This window comes from Sipha flava, unplaced genomic scaffold (assembly GCF_003268045.1).
Source record: "Sipha flava isolate LNK unplaced genomic scaffold, YSA_version1 277_pilon_pilon, whole genome shotgun sequence".
Classification (NCBI taxonomy): domain Eukaryota; kingdom Metazoa; phylum Arthropoda; class Insecta; order Hemiptera; family Aphididae; genus Sipha; species Sipha flava.
The window spans coordinates 673,008-700,009 of NW_020272943.1; the positions used below are offsets into that span (position 1 = coordinate 673,008).

Here is a 27,002-nt window from a genome sequence, read left to right on the forward strand (position 1 = left end):
TTCATATAAAACTTATGTAGGAACTTATCTGAAATATGTACTTATTAAATTTAACTCCTTTGACTGTGTACGTATATTTGTATAGTTAAGCTAATGATGTAAATATTGTTACAAAAATAACGCAAGATGAGTATAAAATACAACACATTTATTGTATGCTAGTGAAGTAATGAAAATGATAAGTAATAAGAATTTAAAATAGCTCATTAAATTATATTAATAAAATTTTTTCACAAAATAATGGTGTAGATTTAAGGTGATGGAGTGCCTACTGATTACTAGAACAAATGTGTTCATCTCTTGTCCTTTATCACCTGAAGAAGTATACAATTTAAGCTCATTAGTAATGTACCATATTATAGAGGAATATGTTATGTTTTTATTATAACTCAAGGAATCATTAACACAAAATAAAGAGCTTGATTAATATTAAATAATAAAAAAAAACTATTCTGAAGAGATTGAAAATAAAAAATAACAGTTACTTTTTATTAAAATAAATGGAATAAATAATATGGCATATAACATAATAGATATGCACCCAAAATAAAATATATATTTAAATCTAAAATAATTATAATATCTATTGTACATAATATAAGATAACTAAGAGTTAAAAAAATTTAAAAAATATAAATAGTAAGGATCCCTCAAAATAATGATTTTATTATAATTATTGTTAAAATATTAAGTAAGTATTATATGTAAGTATCTTTGTATATTTATGAAAATTATTATTGATGAAAACGGGAGAAATGTAAATTTAGAACTAAGCGTAGAGCCTAGAGTGGTGAAGACTCCGTCATCCTTCCCTAGAGGCAACCCTTTGTACAGTTTGTTTAGTAGAAAAAAATTATCACGACAAGTGTATTATTACAAATAAATCATTTTGATGATTGTTTATCATACAATATTTTCAAGTTTATGATAACAGTTGGTATGATATACAGTTTTGTTATTTATATTGATGATAATAATAGTCTTTATAGCGTATATTAATTATACAAAAAAAATAGATATTTTATATAATAATTATTTAAATTAACGTGGTCTTTATGAAAAAGAACAATTATAAGTCAATAACTTAAATTAATTAAATTATTGGGTTATGTAATGTTGTAACAGTCTACACATAATCATTCATGTCTGACAAGATAACTGTATTACTCTATAACCATCTGAATATTGTATATTAAATTTTACATTTAATTGTATCGGTGTGTGTGTGTGTGTATGTTTTGTCAGTTATAATACATTTTACTTTATATTATTGTATTATTTAAAGTGATGATATAAATATATGTTGCATAATATTATACTAAGTATATACCTTTTATAATTCAGGGTAAAGTATACTAAAAGAACATTTCTCGTATCGAGACAACAGAATTATTTAACTATATTTTGTGGCCACTTCAGTAAAATGGAGATGATGAATATATATCTTTTACTTGATTATATATCGTTATTCGCATTCAAAGAATTGTTATAAAAGTAATAATTAATGTAGTTCAAAAATTATAAAATCCTAAGATATTTTAATTTAATTTCAGTATAATAAAAATTAATATGAATTTAATATTAAATAAATTGATTTTCATATTTTGTATATTATGATAAAAGTTGTTTTCGAATGGGATAAGAATGTTCTTGATCCTATCTAAAATAATTATTATTCTTTTTTAAATTCCTGACACTTATTAATTCAAAAATATAATGAAATAAGCATAACAAATGGGTTATGAAATAGTTTTTAAGTCTACTTAGTTGAATTTTTTGATGGGATTTCGTAGTCCTTAATAAACAAAAAACAGTCAAAAAATTGTGTAAAAAAAAAAAACCTTATGAATTGTTTTAAATGAATTAAAACCTTTGAGATAAACTGTGATCAGCAAACAATTAATTAATTTACATTTTTTAATCTATACAATTATGTTTACTATATTTCAAAATTATTAATTATTTTATTTTTAATGATAATTTTAACTCTGTATACAATTCTGTATAAAGAACACTAGAATAATTCCAAAATAATATTATATTATTCTTGAATAATTATTATTTAAGTATGAAAATACTATATGCTTAAATTAGCTAGTCAATGTAAGTTTATGCGGTTGAAATAAATAATATTGTTAATACATTAAACTAGGTTTAAGGTACTTACGCACCTAAACTAGTTTTAGTGACTTAAATATAAATCAAATTTTGTTAGGTATATTTTCTACATTGAATGTATAGAGCATATATGATACATATATTGTACTCGTAAATATGTATTTCATGACAGATTTGGGTTTCAAAATATACAATATAACATTGCAGAAAAAAAAATCTAATATTTCTATACAAAAATATTGTATTTAGTCGTATTTATTTGAACTTTATATATTTATTACACTGGTATTTGTGTAAATTCATCGTAATTGAAAACATGGTGCTGAAATATTTTTTTATTCAGTATTTTTTTTATTATACTAATTAAACCCATTGTTATTATAATTCAATCTTAATCTAATAAAAAACTTATCAAACTTTTCATAATGATATCTCTTAATGTTATAGCCACTATTGTTAATAGCCCAAAAAAAAAAAAGTTTTATGCTATTTTGAGTAGATTATTTTTTTGTTTATTACGTATCCAATACTATTATTCTTATGCATATTTTTTAGAAATAAATATTTATTAATTTTAAAGTATATTGAGTTTGACTATAAAATATAGGTACAAATATAGGTGACTTGGTCCACCAATAGAAACTTTGTTAAAATGCGTTCGAAGATGAATCCAAAATTAAATCAATTAAATTTGGTTACTTTTCAGATAATAGAACTATTGAATAGAAAACAATCAGACACATAGTTAGGTTATAGACATTTTTTCTTAAGGGTTCTATTTGTATTTAAAAAAGGGTATTCGAACATTTCCAGATATAATATACATATGTATTGTTTATGTTTCACATCAAACAAAGACGATATCAAATAAAAACCATACACGTGCTGTTACTGTAACAATTGCCATACTCGATGCACTGCGATGGTTTTAATCTACAACGCGTTATGTTCTGTTTACAGGCCAAGTAATGCGATCATCTTTCAACCATGGCTCTCTTGTACAGGTTGGTTAAGTTGCCTGATCGCGTTCAGACCCACGTGTTCACGTTTGTGGTGACCAAATCGGTAACGCGCGACCCCGATCGGGACGTTACATCCAAAGAGTTTGCATGCGGCCATCAAAAATGGTCCATCACATTCTCGCGGACCGATAAGATGTTAGGTGCCTATCTGGTGTGGAAGAGCGCTTCCGAGTCTGTGCGTGTTTACGTGGACTTCGCGTTCACTATTCTCAACCGCGAACACTTCAGCGTCAATGAGTCGTTTGCCGGTAAACAAGTAAGTAGATGTCATTTCATTTAAAATATGTTCAGCTTACTACATCATATTTCAAATATTTTTACTATGTACGGGAAAGTTGTACCATAAATAGCAATACGTAAACGGTAAATAATATTTTACCTTATAAGACCTTGGTCGGAAACGTCAACTGCTCGTATCTGCATTAATGAAATCACGTGGGCTAGTTATTATGGGTGTAATTAATATCAATCAATAAATTGTACCGGCTGCAATGTTTTTAAAGTTTGATAAACCAACAATAAATATCTTTAATTTTGTTTTAATATCTTTTCAAACAGAAATTGTATTTGATTATAAAATATTTTTTTTTACCATTATTTTTCCAAAAATATGATAAATTAATATATATATATATAATGTATTTATTACTACTATACATTATTAATATTATTATTGTTATTTAACAGTATTAAATTACAATTTTAGGGTCAAAATCAATGATTTATTTAAAATTTGATAAATTGTTATGATCAAAATTGAATTATTTATTTATAGAATTTTTGAGATTTTAATTCAAAACTTGAATTGATTACATTTATTTAATTTTAAAGGGTTTAAAAGAAACTTTGAAATATATAAATATTTAAAAAAAATTTAAGATAAATATTGGAGTAGATGTTTTATATAAACATACATAAAAAAAAAAAAAAATAAAAAAAAAATTATTCATACATCATTGAAAACCCATCAAATGTTTAGCTTCGTTTAAAATCAAATTATATTTGTAAAGATTATCTCCATATTTTAAACATCATAAAAATATATCAGATTTTGTTTGATAAAATATACATAAGAAATAAAAGTGAAAAACAAAATGACTTATTTAATACATATTACATATAAAAAAGGACTCCGTTATTAATCAAACCATTACTTTGAACTTATCTTAAGAAACAGCTAAAAAATATTTTTAAAGTTAATAAAATTCAAACAAAATTATTAATAACTTAATAGGTATTATATCAAATGATTTCATTTTAAAATAAAAAATTTAAATTTAAAAATTTAAGTTCAAATTAAAAGCATTAAAGAATAAAAATAAAGTAGAAATTTATTCAAACATTTTTATTACGGCTCATGAACGGTAAAAATTATTTTTGTAATATTATTCCTAAAAAATAAACGATTTAAGTTTCATATTTATGGAATGCTTTATTTTTTATTTACCTTTTTTTTTTTTTTTTTGGTATATTCCTTAAGATCAATAAGGCCTGTTGCAAACTCCATTGTATTTCGTTAAGTATAAAAGTATATTATTTTAGGCCAAATATATTTTTCAAAACTAAGTATTTTGTTAAATATATCTATTATAGTTTAATTATTATTTTATTAAAATGTTTTTGCTTTTTTTTTTTTTCAATAAAATAATAATATTTTTATAAAATTTATATTTTATTACTATTTTTAATTACAATCTATAATCATGGTAAAATGTGTTTTATTTAATAAATCAAAAAATATCTATATTTATTTATGTTTTGTATTATATAATTATTTCTTATACAAAAACAATTTGTAAATATAAATGTATTTATTGTTTTACTAAATGTGTTTTACGGTTATTTATAGAAGGATGAGAAAATATATTTTTTAATTTATAGGTCGGCACGTCTGAATTATTTGGATACACAAATACAATGTTTGTGTTTTATTTTGATGTCTCATTAATTTTTTCGACATTTTCAATCCAATTCATTCTTATTTTGATTCAGGTGACAAGTTGACCTACATAGATTATATCAGTTATTGAAATGAAGATATTATAAAATAATATAATAAAAGGAAATTGTGTCATGTTTGTACCTGTTTGAATAATTCCTATGGTAGGACGTTCGATAAATTATTCACCTGAACATATAGTCTAGATTTCCTTCTATACATAAGCCTATATTACCCATTTTCTAACACCCTCCTTCTTTGCTTATTTTCTATATACAATCCCTCCAACGAATGAATTTTCCCAGCGTTCCATATTCGTGGTTTACGTCCTTGTTGATTCTCACGGGAGGTTCTGAGGACGATAAATTTATCACACTGTCACGGAAATTTGGCTATTTACTGCCATAGGGATCGTCCATCATATAATAATGGCATGTTTCTAATCATAATTTCTACCCAATTAAATCACGTTCCACATTAGTTGTTTATTAACGTTTTCGATGTTGGTTGTTTCATTAGGCACACTAAGGGACAGTTTTTATTTAGATTTGACAATTTGTTATTTTTATTTAATCATCAAACTGACAAGTAATATTTTTCGATATTTGTTCATAATATATTTATAAACGAGTTGTTAGTATAATAAAACAGTTTTAAGTATTTTTTTTAAAAAAAATGTATGACATAATTTAAGAATAGATTCCAATGCAAGGGTATATAAATTAATAATTGTAAAAGAAGTATTGGAGTTATTGGTAAATAAGAATTTTTGGAACAGTAAGTTAGTAGATACTTAGTAATTTTCAAATATTGTTTAAGATAAAACCAAAAAAAGATAAAGTATTATATTTAATATACAATACAAAAGATACCGACGATTTTTTCATTTACTTATATTTTTCAATACATGTGATTGTTAAATATTGTATCACATCTTACAATTATTGAATGTAATTAAAAAATGAGAATATATAATTTATGTTCATCGTAGATCAGTACCTAATAGTATTTAGTAAAATACAATATAATTACGTAAATAATATATAGTCTGATAATTTTAAATTAATTATTAAACCAACCCTAAGCAGAGCAGGGCGTTATTCGAATAAAATGTTATTTATATTATTTAGATAACATTTTATGTGAATAAATTATTATTAGGATGATTTTTTTCACAATCATTTGAATAAAAATATACTCGAATAGTTTTCATTAATTTTGTTTGGGTAAACATAGGGTTCATAATGTAAAACAAGCACCTATTATAATTTATAAAGAATAGTTTGCATTGCATTTAAAAGTTATATAATATAAATCTTTTTATTCGAAAAAATTTAAAAATATTATAAATGAAACAAATATAGATTAATAGAAGAAAGTGAAGAATTAGATATATATATATATATATATATATATTTTAAATAATAATTTTATGATATTGTAATATGAATAACACTATGATCGCAAATTATTCGAATCATTTTTTAATCGAATACATATTTATTCGAATAATTATCTAGATAAAATTATGCCCAACTCTGATCGTAAGAAAATCGAGTTTTGAATACAAAATATTTTAAATCTAGTTATCAAACCATAACATTTTTATGAATTCTCTTTTTATTTTTATAAACACTAATTTTTAACTATAATTTGTAATCAAAATAATATTATACATGTGTTTTATATAATATATAATAATTTATAATAATAATTCGTTTTAACTTAATTATACATAAGTGATTTTCTATACAAGAGATTAATATTAACAATACTGTCAAAAATATAATTTTGAGAATATCTTTATAAATAGATCATATAGTGAACAAAAAAGTAATCTAATAGTGTTATTTGTAATTATAATCGTTTCTTTATTATTTGTAGGTAACAAAATTCAACAAATTACGAACATTATTTTGAGTTAAATTCGATAAAAGAATTAATAACTGTCATATTTTCAACATTCAAAATTATTTTGTCACCCATGTGAGGTACAGTTTATATTAAAAAGGTAAATATAGGAAGAGCTTAATTATACATTTACAAGTTAATTTATTAGACATTTTATTACTCATTATAATTTTCAATTTTATGCGAAAAAATCTACTAATTCTTAAGCAATTGATAATTTTTAATGATTTTGGTTACAAATAAATAAAACCTTCGCCTAAATATATTATGTTTATAGTTGTTAATTAACTATAATATTCGTAATCACTTATCACAATATATTATATATAATATATTTTTCTTATACTTTAGTTTGAGTTTTCAGTTCACGACATGCAGTTACGTTTTACTTGGTGGAATCATGATTTCCAATACATATAGTTATGTTTTTAAAATGTGTGTGTATAATACATACTTATTCTATACACAAACAAACATAAATGTATTCGTTGCTATAGAAAAATATTTTATATTTTATGTATTATACATAATTATAAAACTTATAGTTATACTTTTATTTTTTAATTTACGAGTACAATGTTTGTAATTATTTGCCACTCCTATTGTTAAATTATCCTATAGTTGAACGTATTATAAAAGTTCCTCATTCAAATACTATATAATTATAATATTAAACCATTGTAATAATGAATTAATGGATAAACTAATGGATTTTTAAAAGTTAAGTCCTAGTCTAAATATCATATGAAAATAATATGCTAAACATTTTCATATTTTAGTAGAGCTATAATAGTGTTAATATTATTGTGAACATATTAATAATTTACTTAATGATTTATTTAAATCTATGGCTGAAACATTGCGATTTTCAAATAAAATACATAAATCAAGTTTATGCTAATTATTTCACGTTTAAATAGCATCAACAGAAGTAATATAAATGTATAAATAAAATTTGCAATGATAAATATTTTAAACAAGAATTTGTCCTTAAATTTTTTCTGTTGATGATAAATAAAGGTTAAGTATACTAAATTTTTAATTATACAGTCTACAAAGTATTAATTAGCATATTGAATACATCACAAATTGCAATTTTTTAACTTTGATCAATATAATGTAGAAAAAAAGCTAGATTTACATCAAATTTCCAGCCTTATTTATTATTATGTTATTGGTGTACGTATTAAGGTGTTTATTTTGTAATACTTGTTGAATGATTTAGATTGAAGGTATTAAGTTAGTAATTAAATCGATATTCTGTCAGGTTTTAATTGTGTACATTTATGAAAAATTAGTATTTCTAACTTCAATAAAGGAATTCCAATGATATTTCGACCTGTTGTGAATATGAATACCCTATACCATAATACAGCTTCAAATTTAGATTTATAACCGGACATTTGAACCCTAAGTTTTGAATTTTTAAATTGTCCTTATTTTTCATATTTTAATATTTTATTTTCATTTTTTATTAGATAAAACCAATCCGTCCATAGTATTAAAGTTGCAAATCGTACACCGAAGGTAGTGTTTTTTATCATTTTATTTCCGAAAGCATAATGTAAACATTAAATTTTAACGAAAAAAAAAAGAAAAAAGTTTGACCTACTACCCGCATTTTTATCTACTCGTGTCTGGATTAAAAAAAAATAAAATCGATTTCAACGAAGTGTCTTACGGCTTTATCCACCAGATACATGTTTAACACCGTAAGGTGTAAGGGTGCATGAACGAAAGCGTTCCTAGTATCGCAACTACACCTGTTGCATTACTACCCCGAGAGCTCCTATAAATCCTCTTGCGGAAGGGATAACGATGCCGTTGCTGTTGCTTCACGTATTGCAAAACGCACGAGTATACCGTCACCGGAACGGAACATCAAATTTCTGCGTGGTATGTACAATGAAAATGTGATCGTTACATCCGTAGGAGAACACGTGAAAGCGCATGGAAATGCGCCATGACCGCGGAACACCGTGCGGGGGCGTTGTCTACAATGCTTGCGCATGGGTTAACTACAGTATTGCACAGGTGTGCGCAGTGGCGCGTTCAGCGAGAGAGGGAGAGAGAGAGAGAGAATGATAGAGGGTGAGAGAGATGGGCCCACGCACCCCGTTCATCCGTATTCCGTTTATTATGTATGTATAAAGCAAACGTGTACGCGCAATATTGTTAATGATGTATGTTATACGTGGTCTTACGATTACGATGAATTGCGAATAACGGAATCGTTAATAGAATAAAGTTAGAATAGAGAATTTTTAAAACACAACAATAGGGTTTCCGAGTATTTTACGTTGTTTACATTAATTAAACATTAATTAATTAATCTTACGACTCGTATCGATATAGTGGTTCGTCCAGCGGTCGAGGCACGTTGAACCGTCCACGACGTATCTAATATATGTACACGTATTCGATTCGGTTTGCATGATTTTAAAACCCTGCATCCATCTCAACATGTTTGAAGACACAATCATTGTTTGAAATGCCCAACAAATAAACGACCGATCGGAAATGATTTATTTTTATTCGTCCAGCACAATGAAAGAAATAGGAAAAATCTAAACGAAAAGTAATCACGTCGTAGCGCGTAATAACTATATTAATCGATTTATACAACGTTATGGTTTGTATCGAAACGAATAAGTTCTAACCAAAGTGGTTTAGGTTGAATTAATAATTATGGCTAATTGTTTTATCCCTCAAACGCGCGTTTTAGTGTTTCGTTCAGCGCACATTGCCACCCTTACGATACTTCGATCCGCACATCGAGCGCGTGATTACATGCGTGCGTACGTGCGTGCTTCGGACACCCGCGACGATATAATTATTACGACGCACTTAAATAACTATTACACGTAAAACCGTTGTTAAACTTCGAGAACCGCGACCGGTACGTGCAGCCCGTGTTAACCCGTCGCAGCTCTTGCGGTTCCGTGGGGGTTGGATCGAGCAAGGGGTGTTGGTACGCCGGTAGGTGATGGAGTAGTTGTTGGACGGGGCATAGGCGGACGTACTGGATTTGTACCCGTATATTTATATGCATGCAGCGAAAACAGCGATTATCGTACACACTAGTTAACGACGATGTTTCTCAACCCGTGCGTTGCTTCGTTTTGCCCCGCAGGTAAAGTTTACGACGGACTGTCCGGCCCAGGGAAACAGAAATTACATACCGGTTAGCGACCTGTATGGCAGAAACTTCACGGACGCGAACGGCGAGTTCCAGCTGGAGCTGTCCATCGGTCACGTGCGCACGCTGTACGACACCGAGTTCCGCGTTCCCACGTCACTCACGTCCCGGCTGATGCACCACCACCATCAGATCCAGAACCACCATAATCCCGCGGCCGGCAACGCGCTTCAGCACCAGTATGGCAGCGCATCACCCCGGGGCACTAAGTGCAAGCTGGAGACGTCTTACTTCACATTTGGTGGCTTCGACTGGAACCTGGCCCTGTACCCGCACGGGGTCAAAGACGTGTCGTGTAAGTACCGTGCTGCCGATCATAAAATTAGTCTGTATAATGCACGAGCGTTGGTGACTAAGGCGACGACGAAATTTGCACGTAAATTTGATCATGTACAATTATACAGTTTTTTTTTTAAGTTAGACATTTTTATATCGTTGAAAACCGACAAAAACACGTGGATAACATTCTCCTCTTTGAGGTTTATATTATAGATCGATATGACAGTCAAAAATCTTAGTTCTACCGAAACAAAATTCGGTATTCCGTATATATTTGTGTTAGACGGAGACCAAACATGTGAGTTATATCGAGTTATCCACCTCAAATACATATGACGATTTAATCAACAAAAAAGGAATTATAATAATTGCCATTTAATTGACGAACCCGATTGTAATCGAATCTTACAACTGAATGAATACATTAAATTAAAATGGTTGTAAGAAAGTCTCTGAACAATTGTTACTCGTTTTTAATTGTTTTGACGTAGTGATGCTATGAGAGGCATGCTCTATTGCATTTAAATTACACTTGTTAAATTTTTAAAAACATACGAGTAGTATATCTTTAAACATCATGATTGTATCCTGTGCAAAAGACCTTAGAAATTATAATATAAAAATGTGGATAAAAATTAATTGGTTGAAAATGGTTTTATTTTTTATCATCATTTTCACGCAGTATTGTTTTATTATAATTAATTATTTAATAATCTTTACGATTGGTTTTGATTTAAAGATCATCATCAAATATAAAAAATATTCTTATTTTTCTTTTTATAATAAGAGTTCTAGGTATGAATATAACATTTTTTTTTAAATCATAACTTTGTTAGTTTTATTTATTTCAATGATCGTATTTAAAAAACAATTCTGAAAAAATTAAATGAATTAGAGAAAAACATTATATTCTCGTAAGTAAAAAAAAAACTTAATTAATAAAAATAAACAAAAATCAATGATTTGGTTATATTTTTCATTTTAATTACTGACCAAAGAAATTTATTGGGCCAATTCTTCTAATAATGCTTAGGTTAGGTTAAACTTTGAGTACTTAAATAATTTAAGGATAATTATTATATCCAAACCATTTTAATGGTTAAACTAATTTTATTGGTATAATTTATATAAACGATCGTAGAACAAAATTTTGAATTATATTTTTAGTGTTTTTCTTTATGCTAAGTCATATAGTCTGATATAATTGAGAAATTTCACTTTTATTTTAACAACCAACCATATCCTATTTCTATCGAAAAAGTATGTAGTATGACACTGCTAGTTTAAATTTATTATCCAAGATTTAATCACTAACACAAAAATAAAAATATATCATTGCACCATTTTCCCATATTATTTTTTAGTTTTTCGGAACACTTTTCAAGTACCATATGATCCATTTTCAATGCCCAATTTTTTGATAGCCTTGTTTTATGATATATTTGAAATACGAGTAGTTATAGTGTCACAAAAGACTTTTTCGATATATAAAAAAAAAAAAAAAACCATTAAGTTTTAAAATAAAAATCTTTCATATTCAGAATAACAAGCGAGAAATTAACAATACTATTTGTGATATTACACCTAAAATATTCCTCTCATAGCATACTGTCATCTGACATGTATTTATGTAATTATAAATGTTATGATAATTGTTAGTCATAAGTAAGTTTATAATTTAATTTAAAGTTTATAACGCATATTAATTGTGAGTAAAACAATTAATATATCCTGTTTTGTTTGCATATTATAAAGTTCAATGAACGCGTATTCAACAATTATCTTAAAACAGTGATCATTTTTAATATTCTAATCCCGGTGACAGTCAAAATTCTTAATACATTTACACTTTTGTTTTATTTAGATATAAGATATATATTAACACAATTTAAAGCTATGTTCTAATGAGACGTAATTAATCAAATTACATATTAATTTATTCATATATACTGAATGCTCAAAATTATTTGAAATGTTAAATTCCTAAAATATCATACTAATATATATTACTAAATATTAGATAATTTTATTATGTGGAATATTATACTTAAAATAAATTGAATTTAAATTCAATAATGAATATATACGTTACAAATTTTATACCTCCAGTTATTGTTCAAAATATTGATAATATTGAGTTAGTAACCAATATTCAATTTGATAACTTAATACATATTAATACACATAAATAATTATAATAAACATTTTAGAAGATAATTTAATCTAAAATTTTTAAAATAACCAATTTATGTTATTTTAATTCTAGCTCATTGTTTAAAGTTTAAAATATTTTAGTTGTATTTTTTAAATTTATTTGTTTACAATTATCATTTGATTGTTAAATAAACATGTTGCCAGTAACTGATTGTGGATATATTTATACATTATATATGTTTTGGATGATTGAATTAAATTAGAGACTATCTTGATCCTTATACTATTGTTTACTCGTATTATAAGTCAAATTAATGCTCTTTCAAGCATTACCTAAAATTAATTCAATAATGATTTCTATATATGAACTCTTGAATTGATTAGCTATGAGGTGTAATTATTTTAATTTTATTGTTTACTTATTTACTAAATTTTGTTCATTAAATAAAGTAATTTTCTAAAAATTTATACTTAATTTTGCTTGATACTTACTATGAAATGTTAAGAAATTCATATATTTTATAGAATAATTTCCAATTAACAAATGCAAACATGACACTGTTTGTACCTACATCAAATAATTTATATACACTTTCGTAAATATCAACATTGTTTGCTTTGTGTTTATATGTTCATACATACTTTGTTTAGCTTTCGGAATAAAAAAACATCACTTCCTTCCAATAACATGTACATAAAATTCACGAAACCTTATGTGGATATTTCTTTATATTAACCTAGAATCGGAGAAAAATTTACTGTACAATCAAATTGCACAAATATTTTAATTTTTGTTCAATTTTTTTGGACTTCGTTTAGCTTTATTTTTTTTTAACTTTTAACAAATAGTGTCTCTCTTCGTTTTTCTTAAAGGTAAAATTATTATTATCTGTTAACGAATTTTAATGAGAAACTATGGTTTTAGGTTTTAGCTTAGGATGAACACATATAAAATAACCTAGTAGGTATATTTGTGAATAAATCATATTTTAAATGAAACTCTAAGTTACTCTCAGTTTCTTATATGAATACAGCGCATTCTGATGGTAACAGAAGTATTGAGTTTCTCATGGAATAATATTAATGGGAAGCAGTTAATGTATTCTTAATTTAGGCATTATGGATCATAAAATAACAAGATCCATAATTATAGGATGTGAAATTATATGGCTTAGTAGAATTCTACGTCTTTAGTTTTATTTATTTTTTTTTTGGTTATTTAAATACTACTTAAATCGAGGAATAAATGCAGGTATTGTTTTTACTTCTGTGATATCTCATTTGACCAATTTTCTTTTGACTAAATTTTTTTTTGATAAATCGTAGTCCATTCAGTTAATGTGTGTACACACCTACCACAATATCTGTGTGAATCATTTTTTTTCCTCCTGTTAAAACTGCAGAGAACTCCGTCGGACCTTAAAAGAATTACATTTTGAATCAATTTCTTAGGAATCAAGTTTAAAAATGTAAATAAATAATGAGATTCCTGATTCTAAAACGTTTTTTTATTAACTCTACATTTCAGTCACAGTTCAATATTAGACAAAACGAATATCGATACTTATATATTACATCAATTTTTGATCGAGTTTTAATTTATATATGTTGATTTATCATCGTTTTAAAATTCAAACAAATATTATTACTTACATAAAATTTGATCCAAGCCCTGAGCCAATATTTTATTTAACTACAGCTTGTTCTATATTAACATTTTTATTAATTTATCATTTTAATTGTTAAGTGTAAATTGTGTTAGATCATTGTTCTAACAAATATAGTAATAAATATATAAAATACAGTTAATTATCATTGATGTATTATTGCTGGATACAGGTTTTAAACGCATAATGTATAAAAATATCTTCTATGCTAATGTATATGAATTATATCTAACTACACACCTACTTCTATAAGCTTAAATTATTTTAGCTTAGGTATATTAGAGTAACAATTCCATTAAAATTAATCTAAGTGTCTTTACTGTAGGAATTTTGTATAATCAATGGTAAATCGGTAAATGCAAGCTTTAAAATTGTTTTCTCCACTGTAAAAAATATATTTTGAAAGTTTTTTGAACATCAAAAAAAGTAATAAATGGCAGAAAGAAGTTTTTTTTTAAATATATGCATTTGTAATTGTCTTGAAATATAATGCGTATCAAATTATTATTTATTGTAATCTTGTATATTATTATGATCAATCAGCCATACAATTTTTAAATAAATTATAAATAGTATTTCAATATAATTTCTTTGTAGGTACTTCTGCTGAAGGTCGTATATCAGTGTATTTGAATCGATGCACGGGATTCGATCATCAATGCCGTGTTCGTTATATGTTAGTTTTGGGCGATGGAGACAAACGTTTGGACTCTGGAATATTGGACGATGTATCCGACTCAGATGGAAAAAGCTATGGCTGGCATCCCAGATATAAGTTTTCTGAGCTGGTTATCAAGGTAACGAATTAAATTAGTATAGAAATTTGAATAAATTGAATCAATAATTTTAAATAATTTTTATGTTTTATATTATTTTTATTCGTACATGATGGTCGGTTAGATTAAAGAATTCCATGTTAACAATTGGAAATAAACAGTGAAAATTAAATATAACTTTATATTCAAAATGGTTTTATTATATATATATATATATAACTTGTGGTTTATTAAGTGTATTATCCTCTATTTAATTGTGATTGTTCCAAATAAAATTCCACCTTAGACAAATTATAAATTATTAATAGGATTTTAAACTAATCTTAGACAGACTTTACTATACTTCCATACATAAACGAATAATTTAGTTTATTTTTTACTTTACTTATTTTTTTTTAAAACCAATGTTTTTGGTGCATATTTATGTTCTAATTAAACATGAAAATATACAATCGTTTAATTTTAAAATGGTGTACATAGCACAAGTGTAGTAGGAATTGTCTAAGATATATTTCATTTGTATATATCAATTAAGTATTTATCTTGTTTGTATATTTAGTACAGATATTAAATAGAATAAAAAATGATGTTTAATACAAAGGTTTTCAAAAGATATTTCTTTGGAGGATTCAGACTTAACAATGGTCATAAAAACTAAGATAAGTGTAAATAATCTATATTTATTTTCTGGAATCGATATGAAAAAATCAACCATTTCTTGATTTAAATCAATATCAATAAATTTTGATTTGGGAACAAACACTTATACATTTTGTACCTAGTATCTGGATTATGTTAATACTTTCTGTTATTCTAATTTATAATTATCATACTCCTTATAATTACATAAGTGTGTAGGTTATTAAAATTGTATAAGCAAAAGGTAAAACTTTTATTATTTTGTATATTGAATAATTATGCACAATGAACGAGTATGCTATAAATACATAAATATTTAATAACGAGTCAAGTCATAAAAGGAAATATGGATACAAATATTAATAATTATAAATTATAGTATTTTGACCATATATTAATTTAATAAATTTATTATTATTGTATTATTGCATGGTATTATTTTGTATTTTGTAGACTTTTTAAATTAATTTATTGAAATATGGTATTTATTGAGTTATTAAAATAATAGAATTTTGATAGTTATTTATTGGTTGTAACTTTTCTTAATCGTTTTTTATAAATCCAAATGTATTTTAAGTCTATAATTGACTCAATTATATCAATATAACAAAAAACTATGAGATACCTCAGGTAAGCATGATTTATCACTTTGGAGTCATTACAGGTATATTCTATAATGACTCCGAAGTGGTATTGTATATTGATAAACTACTTGTACTAAGAATATAGTTTAAGTATTTAATGAGCCTTAAATATTCAGTATTTGATCTAATGGTACATTTTAAAACCGGTAGTTTCCTTACTAAAAAGTTAAACATCGTATTATTAGAAAAAAAAATAAAAAGATAATTTTAGTAAAACAACTTCGTCTTGATCCAAAATCTAATTTTATTGATTAAATTACCAATGATAAAACAAAAAAAGTCTATTGAAGTAAATATTATATATTGTCACCAAATCCAAAAAACAGTGTATACAAAAACAATAATAGAAAATAGATTTAAAAAAAGTTTTCAATTATCCGATAGCAAATAACTAATAAATTGAGAATAACTTTGAAAAGTAGTACTTTCAAAGAGTTTATTATGTTACATAAATGTAATACTTTCTTAACTATGTTACATTTTTACATTATATTTTTATTAACATTTAAAGAATAAAACTATGATAAACTATTTTCAATCGTGTATCACTATAACGAAGATTTTTTAGATTGTATGAAAACTTATATTAAACATATACAATCAAATTAAATTAAAAATGCTAACTTTTTTTTTATTAAAATTTTAGAATAATTTTGTAATAATACAATTCAATATTTCTAGAAATATTTTCTTTTATTTTTAAACAAAAATAACCTGTTGATTGCTGCTTCTAAGAATATTTTATTCGAAGTGAACTTCAGCTATTATATTTAAATTTTGAAAAAAATTTTTTATAATATTGCCTTCTATTGAAAACTTAATATTACTGAACAAAATATATTGCATTTTAAAAAATAAAAATTAAATATTTAATAATGTTTGTATGAATAATAAACATTTTAATACTTATACATTTTTTGATTGGCTTAAAACATAAATGAAATTTACTGTATACTTATATCGTGTAAATTGAAATTAAGTATAAATATATTACTATAAATATAAGTTATATTTTTTTCATTCATGTCAATATTTATTTTCTGGTAGAGCTTTAATAAATTATTTGTGAACATTGACAGCAGTTAATTGTGATAAAGTAATTTTTTTAACGATCAACTAGCATGTTAAAAAGATTAAATTTTTAAAATAATTATTCATTGTGTAAATTATTGAATTAATTTTGTTCGAAGAACAGTAGTTTAGAATATGGCTTTTGTTAATACTACAAGTATGATAAATATAAAGAAAAAAATGGATGTTATACGGTTTTTTTCTTTATACTAAACTTTGTTTAGTACTTTAACATAACTTTTAACTTATGAATAATTCAAATATGATTTTACCTTTCAAAAAATACTTTTAATACACAGAAAAATAAGTACTTTACTTCCCTTATTCATAATTGAATACCTCAGTTGTTGCTGCATCTAAAAAACTATGTTTCATTAACGGCACAATCACCAATATTAAACATTGTTTATTCCTCTATCCACCGAAAAGCTCATTTTTAAAAATAAATAATTAGTCAATCTAATTTACTGTTGCAGCATTAACTTAATTAGGAAGATCAAGAATAATGTGTGGGAGGACAAAGGAAAAGAATATGTTGAAAGGGAGACATTAGCAATGGATTGAAGGTGAAATGGGCAAATATATTGGTCGGTATCGTTTTAAAACACACGGAGAAAAATAAGATATAGAATATACTTAAAGGATCTTGGACAATTCGCCGTAGTCATTTCGCTGTGACCGTTTCGCTGGGAGGATATTTAGCCGTGGATTTTAAATATTTTCCTGATATTCTTAATTAAAAAAATAGAATAATAATAATAATAAATGGTTAAAAAATAATAACGCATTAACTGTATATTTTATCATATTCGTAATAATAATAAGGTAATCAATAATCATGGTTGTGAGATGATATCTAATATATATAATACAATATAATATAATATAATAATAATAATATTATATAATAGTAAAATATTATAATAATAATTATATAATATTATTATATACTATGCCTTTCAAATTTGAAATTTAGTCTCTACTGTTATAATATTGTACTACTTTTAAGATTTGTTTATCCAAGTCGGCAAATTGATATAATTTTTTGGGTGGACTTTTTCCTGCAGTTAACTGAGAATAAAAATAATTATGGCCAGATTGAACTTTTTTTAAACAACTAATAAAAGCCCAGATGGATGGATGGCATACTTCCATTTCAACATTAATTCGTTTATTAGCAGCTCCTGCATGGTTATTAGTCCTATCTCGGGAATTTAAAACTCTATTATGAAGGTTCTAAATATCAGGTGGAAAACGTGCGTGGCATCTACCTCTACTATTTCTCTACCATTCTATTTATCTTCCCAATATTGTGGTTTTTACACCATTTTAATACATTTTGAAACTTTTCATCAAGGTACTCGGCCAATGCGTCAACAGTAACATCAAGATTTTCTAATTTAATAAACGCCAATTGCTATAATGATTTTTACAGAAACTGTAAAGTTGGAAATATTATTATGATGAGAAATGAGATGTAATTCTCCGAGTTGTTTTCTAAAATTTTTTGTCAAATGAAATAAATATCAAAAATATTTGAACGTTAAGAAATGCTATTTTTATAGATTTATAGGGGCTTGTTTAAATCAGAAATAGATTCAAACAGAAATAGATTTGAATTGGGTCTTACATTTTTTAACTTTGAAAACATTTTATATTAAGTTTTTGATTGTTTATCTGGTAATAAAACATATAATAATGAAAATAAATTTTCTAGATATTCGGCAAGTATTAAATATACTTTACTAAACAGAAGAGATGTAATTTTGAATGTACCGTCTATTTAGTAAATAGTATTTACCATATTTTAGAGCTATGTAATATATGAAGGCTTCGATAACAACTAAAAATGAATATTCTATTCGGACCCGGACCACTATCATCTTGCAAAAATAGTTATTAATTTCTTATTGATGAAGTGTACCATATGAAGCTGGTAATTCTAATATGGCTAAATTTTTCGGATTTTAAGGTGTACCTAGAATTTTTTGTCTTTTGCCCCGAACTTGTTTTTTGAATGCCACATTATTTTGTAATATTGTCTAATAGATAAATAATAGTTATGAAATAAAATGTTCACCTAAATTTAAAAATCTTTATATTCATATTATTTACTTTGGCTGCTTTAGACAATGGAGCAACACACATGTTAATCATAATAGACGTATACTCCACACTTTTAGTAGCTTTTCTTTTTAGATTTGTCACTGCAACATCTGCTTTTGACGATTTGAACCATGACAATGGTCATTAATAGTTTTTATGACTTTTAATTATTTATTTCTGTATAAATTCGCACTTCACAAAAATGTCTAATATGGCAACGCCAAAACCGTATTGAAACAAATTAAAATTAATATTATTATAAACATACATAAAGCCAACACACACAAATATTTTATGACTACGAGTCGATATTACTTGAGTTTCCATTATGTTTTACCTACTCATTTTATTTATCTAACAAATTGACTACAAGTTTTGTCGCCAGATGAAAACTGATTAATGGTATTGCCACATTAAATGTACATTTAATACGAATTTTGTAATCCTGATCATTGTCGTAAACCATGGACGACATGTATACATTTCAAAATAAAACAAGATAAATAAGGAAAATCTAATAATACCAATAATAATATAACAAATAATATTTGAGTTTATACATAATTTTCGACTATGGTGAAACGGTTCACGGCGAAATGACCACAGTGAATTTATAATTAAAACTTTTAATAATTTTCTGTTCTGTACTTCAGGATTCACATTGTACATAAGAGTAGACCTAATGAATGTATACTATTATATTTTTCTATTTCAATAATTGTAAAATTTAAAATAGTTCAAAATTGTACAACTTTAAGGGGATTTAAATGCTTTAAGTGTTAATATTTATAAAATTTAAATTCTAATTTTTTGTTATATAATTGTATATGATAAAAAAAAACAGTTGATAATTTAGTATATTTGGAAGTATTATTCATTTTGACATAACATGTATTTTAAGCTTCTTGATACATATATAATCAACGTTCTTAATTTAAGCATTTACCATATACATAATGAATATTCATTGAAATTAATTTATTTAGGCATTCATTTTTTAGTCAAATAAACATGACCAATAACAGACAACTAAATAATTTTAACTTTTAGTAATAGCATTTAAATACCCTGAATATAACAAACGCCTAGAACCCTAATAAACCATTTGGGTGCAAATCCTTAATTTGCTAATGTATAAATAAGCTGCCTAATACAGACCTCAAAAATACGTATATATATATACATCCCCAGAGGAATCTTAAACACAACCCAAAGGTCATTCATACCTGTACAACTATAACAAGTACTCTCAATAATCTATTATAATAACGAAAATAATAAATTACAAATATTTCGTAGAAAGCATTATAATTATGACATTGGTACGTAAATTGTTTTCCATTAAAGCATTGTCTATCTATGAAAACTAATATAAATTAAAGTTTCACTATTCAAAATTATTCTTTAGGCCATTTATATGCATCTAAAGAAATCCGATGGATAAAAATGTTTGTAACACAAATAAATTGATGTATTTTTTAAAGCAAAAATGTACCAATGTCTAGATTATACCTAGCAAACATTTTACATTTTACTTAACAATTGTTCAATATCGGAACACTTGGTTAAAATTATTCAATGTTTCATACTGATTATGCCATTTTTTAACTTATAGGTATATTTATAGTACATTTAATTATTCTCGGACACTCTACTATTTTTTTATGTATACAAGTTATTGCATATTATACGAGTTCTATATGAGAATTGTTATAAATTATATTAATAAAAGAAGTTATTTATGAAGATTTTATATCGTCAACTTTTGCAGAAACTGAAAAAAAAATTTCGGTATATTTTAAATTGGTTTTTATAGTAAGATATATCTAGCCTACACAAGAGATGTTTGGGGAAAACTGGTGTTAGAAGCAAAGAGTCTAAATGGCTCGTAAAAGCTAAAAAAAAAAAAAAAGTAAGATATATTACTTTTATATCTCCAAAAGTGTCATTCATCAAAGTTTCATCAATAGTATTAATTTGTCATGCCAGTTATAAATTTATTAATGGACCAGATGATTCCTCGAACTATTTAAATCTTAAAACAAAGTGGTTCAGCAAAAGCTGTGTTCGAATTATTTTGATGAAGCCATTGACTAAGCTTTATTTTCACTAAGAAATATACTCATAATCTATCTAAATATTATTCATTAAATAATATATCTAATGCGGTATTTATACTATATAAACTTTATTTCATAACCACTTATGTAATAAGGTTTTCATTAACTAAAAGTATACGAGTATATTATATTCGTATATTTTAAACAAAGAAAAATGTATTTATCTGATTTTACTTAGTTTTATTAATTTTATTACAATCATACAGGTTGTAATTTTCTTTAAAAATGGTTTCAATAAAATTAAAATAAAAAATTACTTATTAAAAACCTCTCTGCGGCAAAACATATTTCGATAGCCTAATTAAAAGTCTTCTAATCTAAAACTCATCTATCATCGTTACAATATCAATAAATAGTTACACGCTGCATTGCATTATAAATTAATCGATAACTAAAATTATTAATATGTATTTTCATCGATACACATCTAAAACAATGTAGTTTTTTGTACTTCACAAACACCCTTTATGTAATGGATATTGTAGTAGTATTGTCCACAATATGGCTTCTATCATAATTGTGCTACAATTAATATAATGGACAAGTCTATATGGGCATTTAACTGTAAATAATTTTCTATTAAAATGATCTGCCAAAGCCGGTTAATTGATTACGATATATTAATATTATGTGATATCATGATAACTATCTGGTGTTTCAAGTATCAAATTGCAATGTACTATGAATCAATTATAGTTAGGTACAGTGAGTGTAAAACGAAAGAAATGGTATACATTTTAAGAGAAACAAAAGAAAAATCAAAATTTCTTTAATTTTCAATGTCCTAAGAATTTTCAAATTTATTTAGCCGATTAAAATATAAAATAAAATTGTTAAATTCCTATTTAAACCAGGGACCAGAATCATTACCAAAAAGAACCGGTACTGGAACCGGTTAACCTTTAAAATTTAGGGACCATAACTGAAACCGAAACCTTTATTTCCAAAAATAAAAAACCATAAATGTAACCGTAACCTTATTTATAAAATGATTAATTTAGGTCAGTTATTTAGACTAGTAAAACTATGGTAATGGCTATTTTATTTGTCCATTTGTCGGATCAGAAAAATAAAAGTCAAATATTTTTATGTTTTTATTATTTTGTATTGTAAACTGTTATAGTGCATATAAGTAAATTTGTAATATTATTATTATTATTATTTTTGTATGTTTATTAATATATTACAATTTATAATGAGTATATCATCTATCTTGTTTATTAAGTATTCAATATAATTAATGTTTATACAAATTTGTAGCTATAACAGTAGCCAGTATTAATTTTGATTCCTAATTAAAATAAAATTTTAAATTAAAGATATTTATTTCATCAAATCATAATATTTCACAATATTACAAAATATTTTACTTTCTACTATGAGTTGAAATAAAATAATTTAATATCAAATGAAACAATTACAATTTAAATAAGAATAAATAAATAATTTCATATTAATTTTTAATAAATCTCTAATAATCAGAATTAACCGAAATTAACCGGTCCAAGAACCCTTACTCTTTTAAAAAACCTAAACCAAAACCAGAACCCTTAAAAAACTAATTGAACAACCAAAACCGAAATCGGAACTGAAAAAAACCTATAGGTTCCAGTCCTTGATTTAAACACAAAGTATTTAACTGATTATTACGAAAGAATTGGCTTAAATTATTTTAATTGGATTTAAAACAGTACTCACCTATAAACCATTACTTGTACTAAATATTTATTTAAAATCAGTTTATCATCAATATTTGCGCCCCACTTCCATGACTTACACGAACACTTTGTGAAAATATTAAAGCAGAGTGAAAATAAATAGAAATCTATTTAATTACTACACATCTGTAATGAAATAATTCACTAACTTATTTCGGAACGTTATTTTTTATTGTCAACAATATCGTCAGTCAAATCGCTTGAATCGTTAATAAACTGTAATCGACAGAATATCAATGAATCTATTATTACTTTCCAATTGATATATTTTTTTTTTTTCAAACGTCATCGAACCATGATGATCGTACAATATCACGTACGGTATACCGATTTGGTATTGGTACAATAATTAACAGTGTGCGGTTACATTGACCGAAATGATAAAGGTCCAAACTTGTTTCGGGTATTTACCAGCACCGCGGTACGCGTTACAGAAATGCGCACAGCAGTGTACACTTCCGTGGTTTATAAACACTTTCGATCGAACATCCGACTGTCAGTCATTTATTGTGTGCGTCGGGCGTTTCAGGGCACGATCAGGGTCCATCTCGAGATGCTGTTGGCCAACACTCTCAGCGAAGTGATATCCAGCATAGTGATAACGGGCATCAACCAGCACGGAGTGTCGCCAGCAGCGTCAAGTGGCGTTGTGGCGTCACCGACGAAAACGCAGTGCTACGACCGGGACAAGCACGCGTGGTCCATTAGGAGCGATTGCCAGTCGGAAACGGTCAGACTTCACATGGTCTACAAGGATATCCAGAACGTTCCCAGGAACCATCTCAGGTGAGTGATAAATCAGACGGTACGAGTTGACCGCGTGACGCGGCGTCTTGCGGTCGGGTGTGGTATCGCGGCACACGCGCGCCGACCGTTTTAAGCAGTTTGGCAACCGGTAGTTTCGCCCGTTGAGCGCGCGCGCGCCCGAAATACCGCGTCTGGGGCAACCTGCGACGATTTTCCACCGTACGTATATGGTCACTGCATTGCACAAGGGTCTCGGTGCAATATTTTAACGTGTCATTGTTACGACCATCTGCGCAGTCAAGCAAGAATGATGGGAGTACGAATTAATCGATCACGACGCGACGTACGCGATCCCAATACGCGTTTCGGTGCAACGGTTGGAATCAAAAAAAATATTTACAAAAACCGTTTTTCTTATGGCCCGAGCATACACAATCGCGTTTTGCAAATCGATAAAATCGCACTCCGGTCCCCGAAAGAAAATATTTCGATACTACGGTCGCCGGGTACCACTTAGTAAATTATATTCGACATGGTAGGTGTTTACGATGTCGTAGAATAGGTACACGCACTAACTATAAATATTGGAACAGTTTACATATATCAATACATTCGGTACAAGCAAATATCTGTTTTAACATATTAATAACATTAACATACTTCGTTTATCGTTCTGATGACGTGTTGTACGGCTTCGATGAGGCTCGTGTATATAATATAATATCAACCATTATACACGAAATGGATTTTCGAAACAGCTGCCTAACACTTTGTCTCGTTTTTAAAAATATAACCATATTTCAGTATAGAACATATACAGTATATTTATACAGACAACAAAAATAATATCATCTGTTATGAGGTTTTAATTTTTTTTTTTTTGAAATACAAATTTGATTTAAACCTTCTAATTTATCTTTTACCACAGTACATATTAGACCTTGTATAATTTAATTTAAAATTACCTCGTAGCGGTGATGTTTCATAAGTTTAATTAGGTTTGGTCAAGTTTGGTTTTACGTTCGTCTTGATATCCATTAATCTTGTTAAATTACGGAGTGTTAAAAGCATTTTATTGTATACCTCAAAAGTTAATTTTAAATCGCTACATTTTAGTTAACAGATTTTACTAATCACAAATCGTCACTTATTTATATTTAATATACGAGTATTTAATCAAATAGTTTCGATAAAATTATGATTTAAATTTTAAATTAAATATTCCATCAGTTTTTTCATTAAGTATGTTTCAACATTAGGAATAAGTAGTATATTACTGTATTAACTATCTTAGTTCCATAAAAAGTATTAATTTAAAATGAATTTTGAAGTACATAATTCTTGCATTATTTGTATTAATCTTAAACTAATATTTAACGATAGTCGTTAATAATATTTTAGAAACTCATGATTGATTTTTGACACAATTTAATTATTAGGTACTTTCCTGTTATACGAGACTACCCTGTTTTTTGATCACATCACAATCCTGTTATCTAAGACAACAAAAATGATACTTTCCTGTTATACGAAACTACGGCTATTATCGCGACTACAGGTACGGTTTCCAAGCTGCGGCTGGCCGCAGCGGCTAGCCGCAACGGCACACGTAGTCTGACTGTACTATTTAAAATTGCGGAGCGTGGTTTCCAACGTGCAATCGACGATTGCGTGATTTAAATAGTCGTTGCGACTCGCGGCTATAGTGGTCTGGTAGCAGTACATTGCGTGAGTCGTGGTGCGTGTCATATAGTGTTTTATTGTATTTTTTGCATTTTAATTAAAAACTATGTCAAAATCTACATTTTCATCGAACAATGATGAAGTTTTGGTGGAAGAAGTTGAGAAGCAATCCGTATTATATGATTGCTCCCACGAATACATAAAGATATTATATTATATTATCAATAACTTCTTCCATCACTATACTTTGTTAACAAGCTAACAATTAACAAAAAAACTAGTATAATAAATAAATTATTTACCAAAAAACACGTCTGTACTCTACACAATATTAAGGTAAAATGAACTCCGGCCGCAACGTCTAGTCGTATTTAGGAAACCAGTCAGCACGCAACGTTTAGTTGTTACGGCTGATCGTTGCGGCCAGCCACAGCTTGGAAACCGTACCTTACCACCCAAGACTACCTCCGTTATCGCGACCGGGATAATGTGGCATAATTTTAAACCGGTCTATTTTAACGAATTTTAGGGAATTTTAGGCCTATCTCAATTTTCAGCTGATATGAACAATATTCATAAGTTGCGATTATATTTATTATATTATATATATATTATTACCTTTTTTTAAAAGTAGACTGTTCTGCAGTAATTTCGCTGCAGTCGTCTCGTCTGTCTCGTATTATCGTTAGTTACGTTTATTGTGTTTTCTAATTTTTTTTATTAATTAATTAATTAATACGATATGGACATGTGGTCTCTATCTCAAAGTGAAGAGGATGCAATAAAGCTGCTTCAGGAACACGGTATTTTACATACGCAAAGACAATACAAAGAATAGTCATGACGATAAATTATACTTCGGAAAGTTGATATTTTGGACACCAATTTATTCTGATTGTTGGCGGGCATACAACTCTAGTGAACTTTAAATAGCGGGTTTTAAACATTTTACAGAAAACCTCAGCAAAAACTTTGTAGATCCCCAAAGTGGAGCACATACTCAAAGTGTAGAACGTCTATGGGGATCAGCAATGGCGGAATAAAAAACATTGTTGCACTGCGCGTCATCATCTAAAATCATATTTAGTTGAATTCATGTGGAGACAAAACACAAAAGAATATAAATTCATCGACATTTTAAAGACAATAAAAATTCATTTTTTTTAATTGTATTTTGTATTTAAATTTTTTCTTTATTTAATTTTTTTA

General features: G+C 26.7%; 1 protein-coding gene across 3 annotated transcripts in view; it reads left to right on the forward strand.

Annotated features, from left to right (window-relative positions):
* LOC112685482 overlaps positions 1–27,002 on the forward strand; it is a 188,876-nt gene that overhangs the window by 16,267 nt on the left and 145,607 nt on the right. For all 3 annotated transcript variants that reach the window (XM_025557395.1, XM_025557396.1, XM_025557398.1), the window contains 4 exons: positions 3,079–3,396; positions 10,124–10,484; positions 14,887–15,086; positions 23,893–24,149. In XM_025557395.1, the coding sequence (XP_025413180.1) occupies positions 3,106–3,396; positions 10,124–10,484; positions 14,887–15,086; positions 23,893–24,149 (1,109 nt within the window). In that variant the 5' untranslated portion in view covers positions 3,079–3,105. The remainder of the gene's footprint in view (positions 1–3,078; positions 3,397–10,123; positions 10,485–14,886; positions 15,087–23,892; positions 24,150–27,002) is intronic.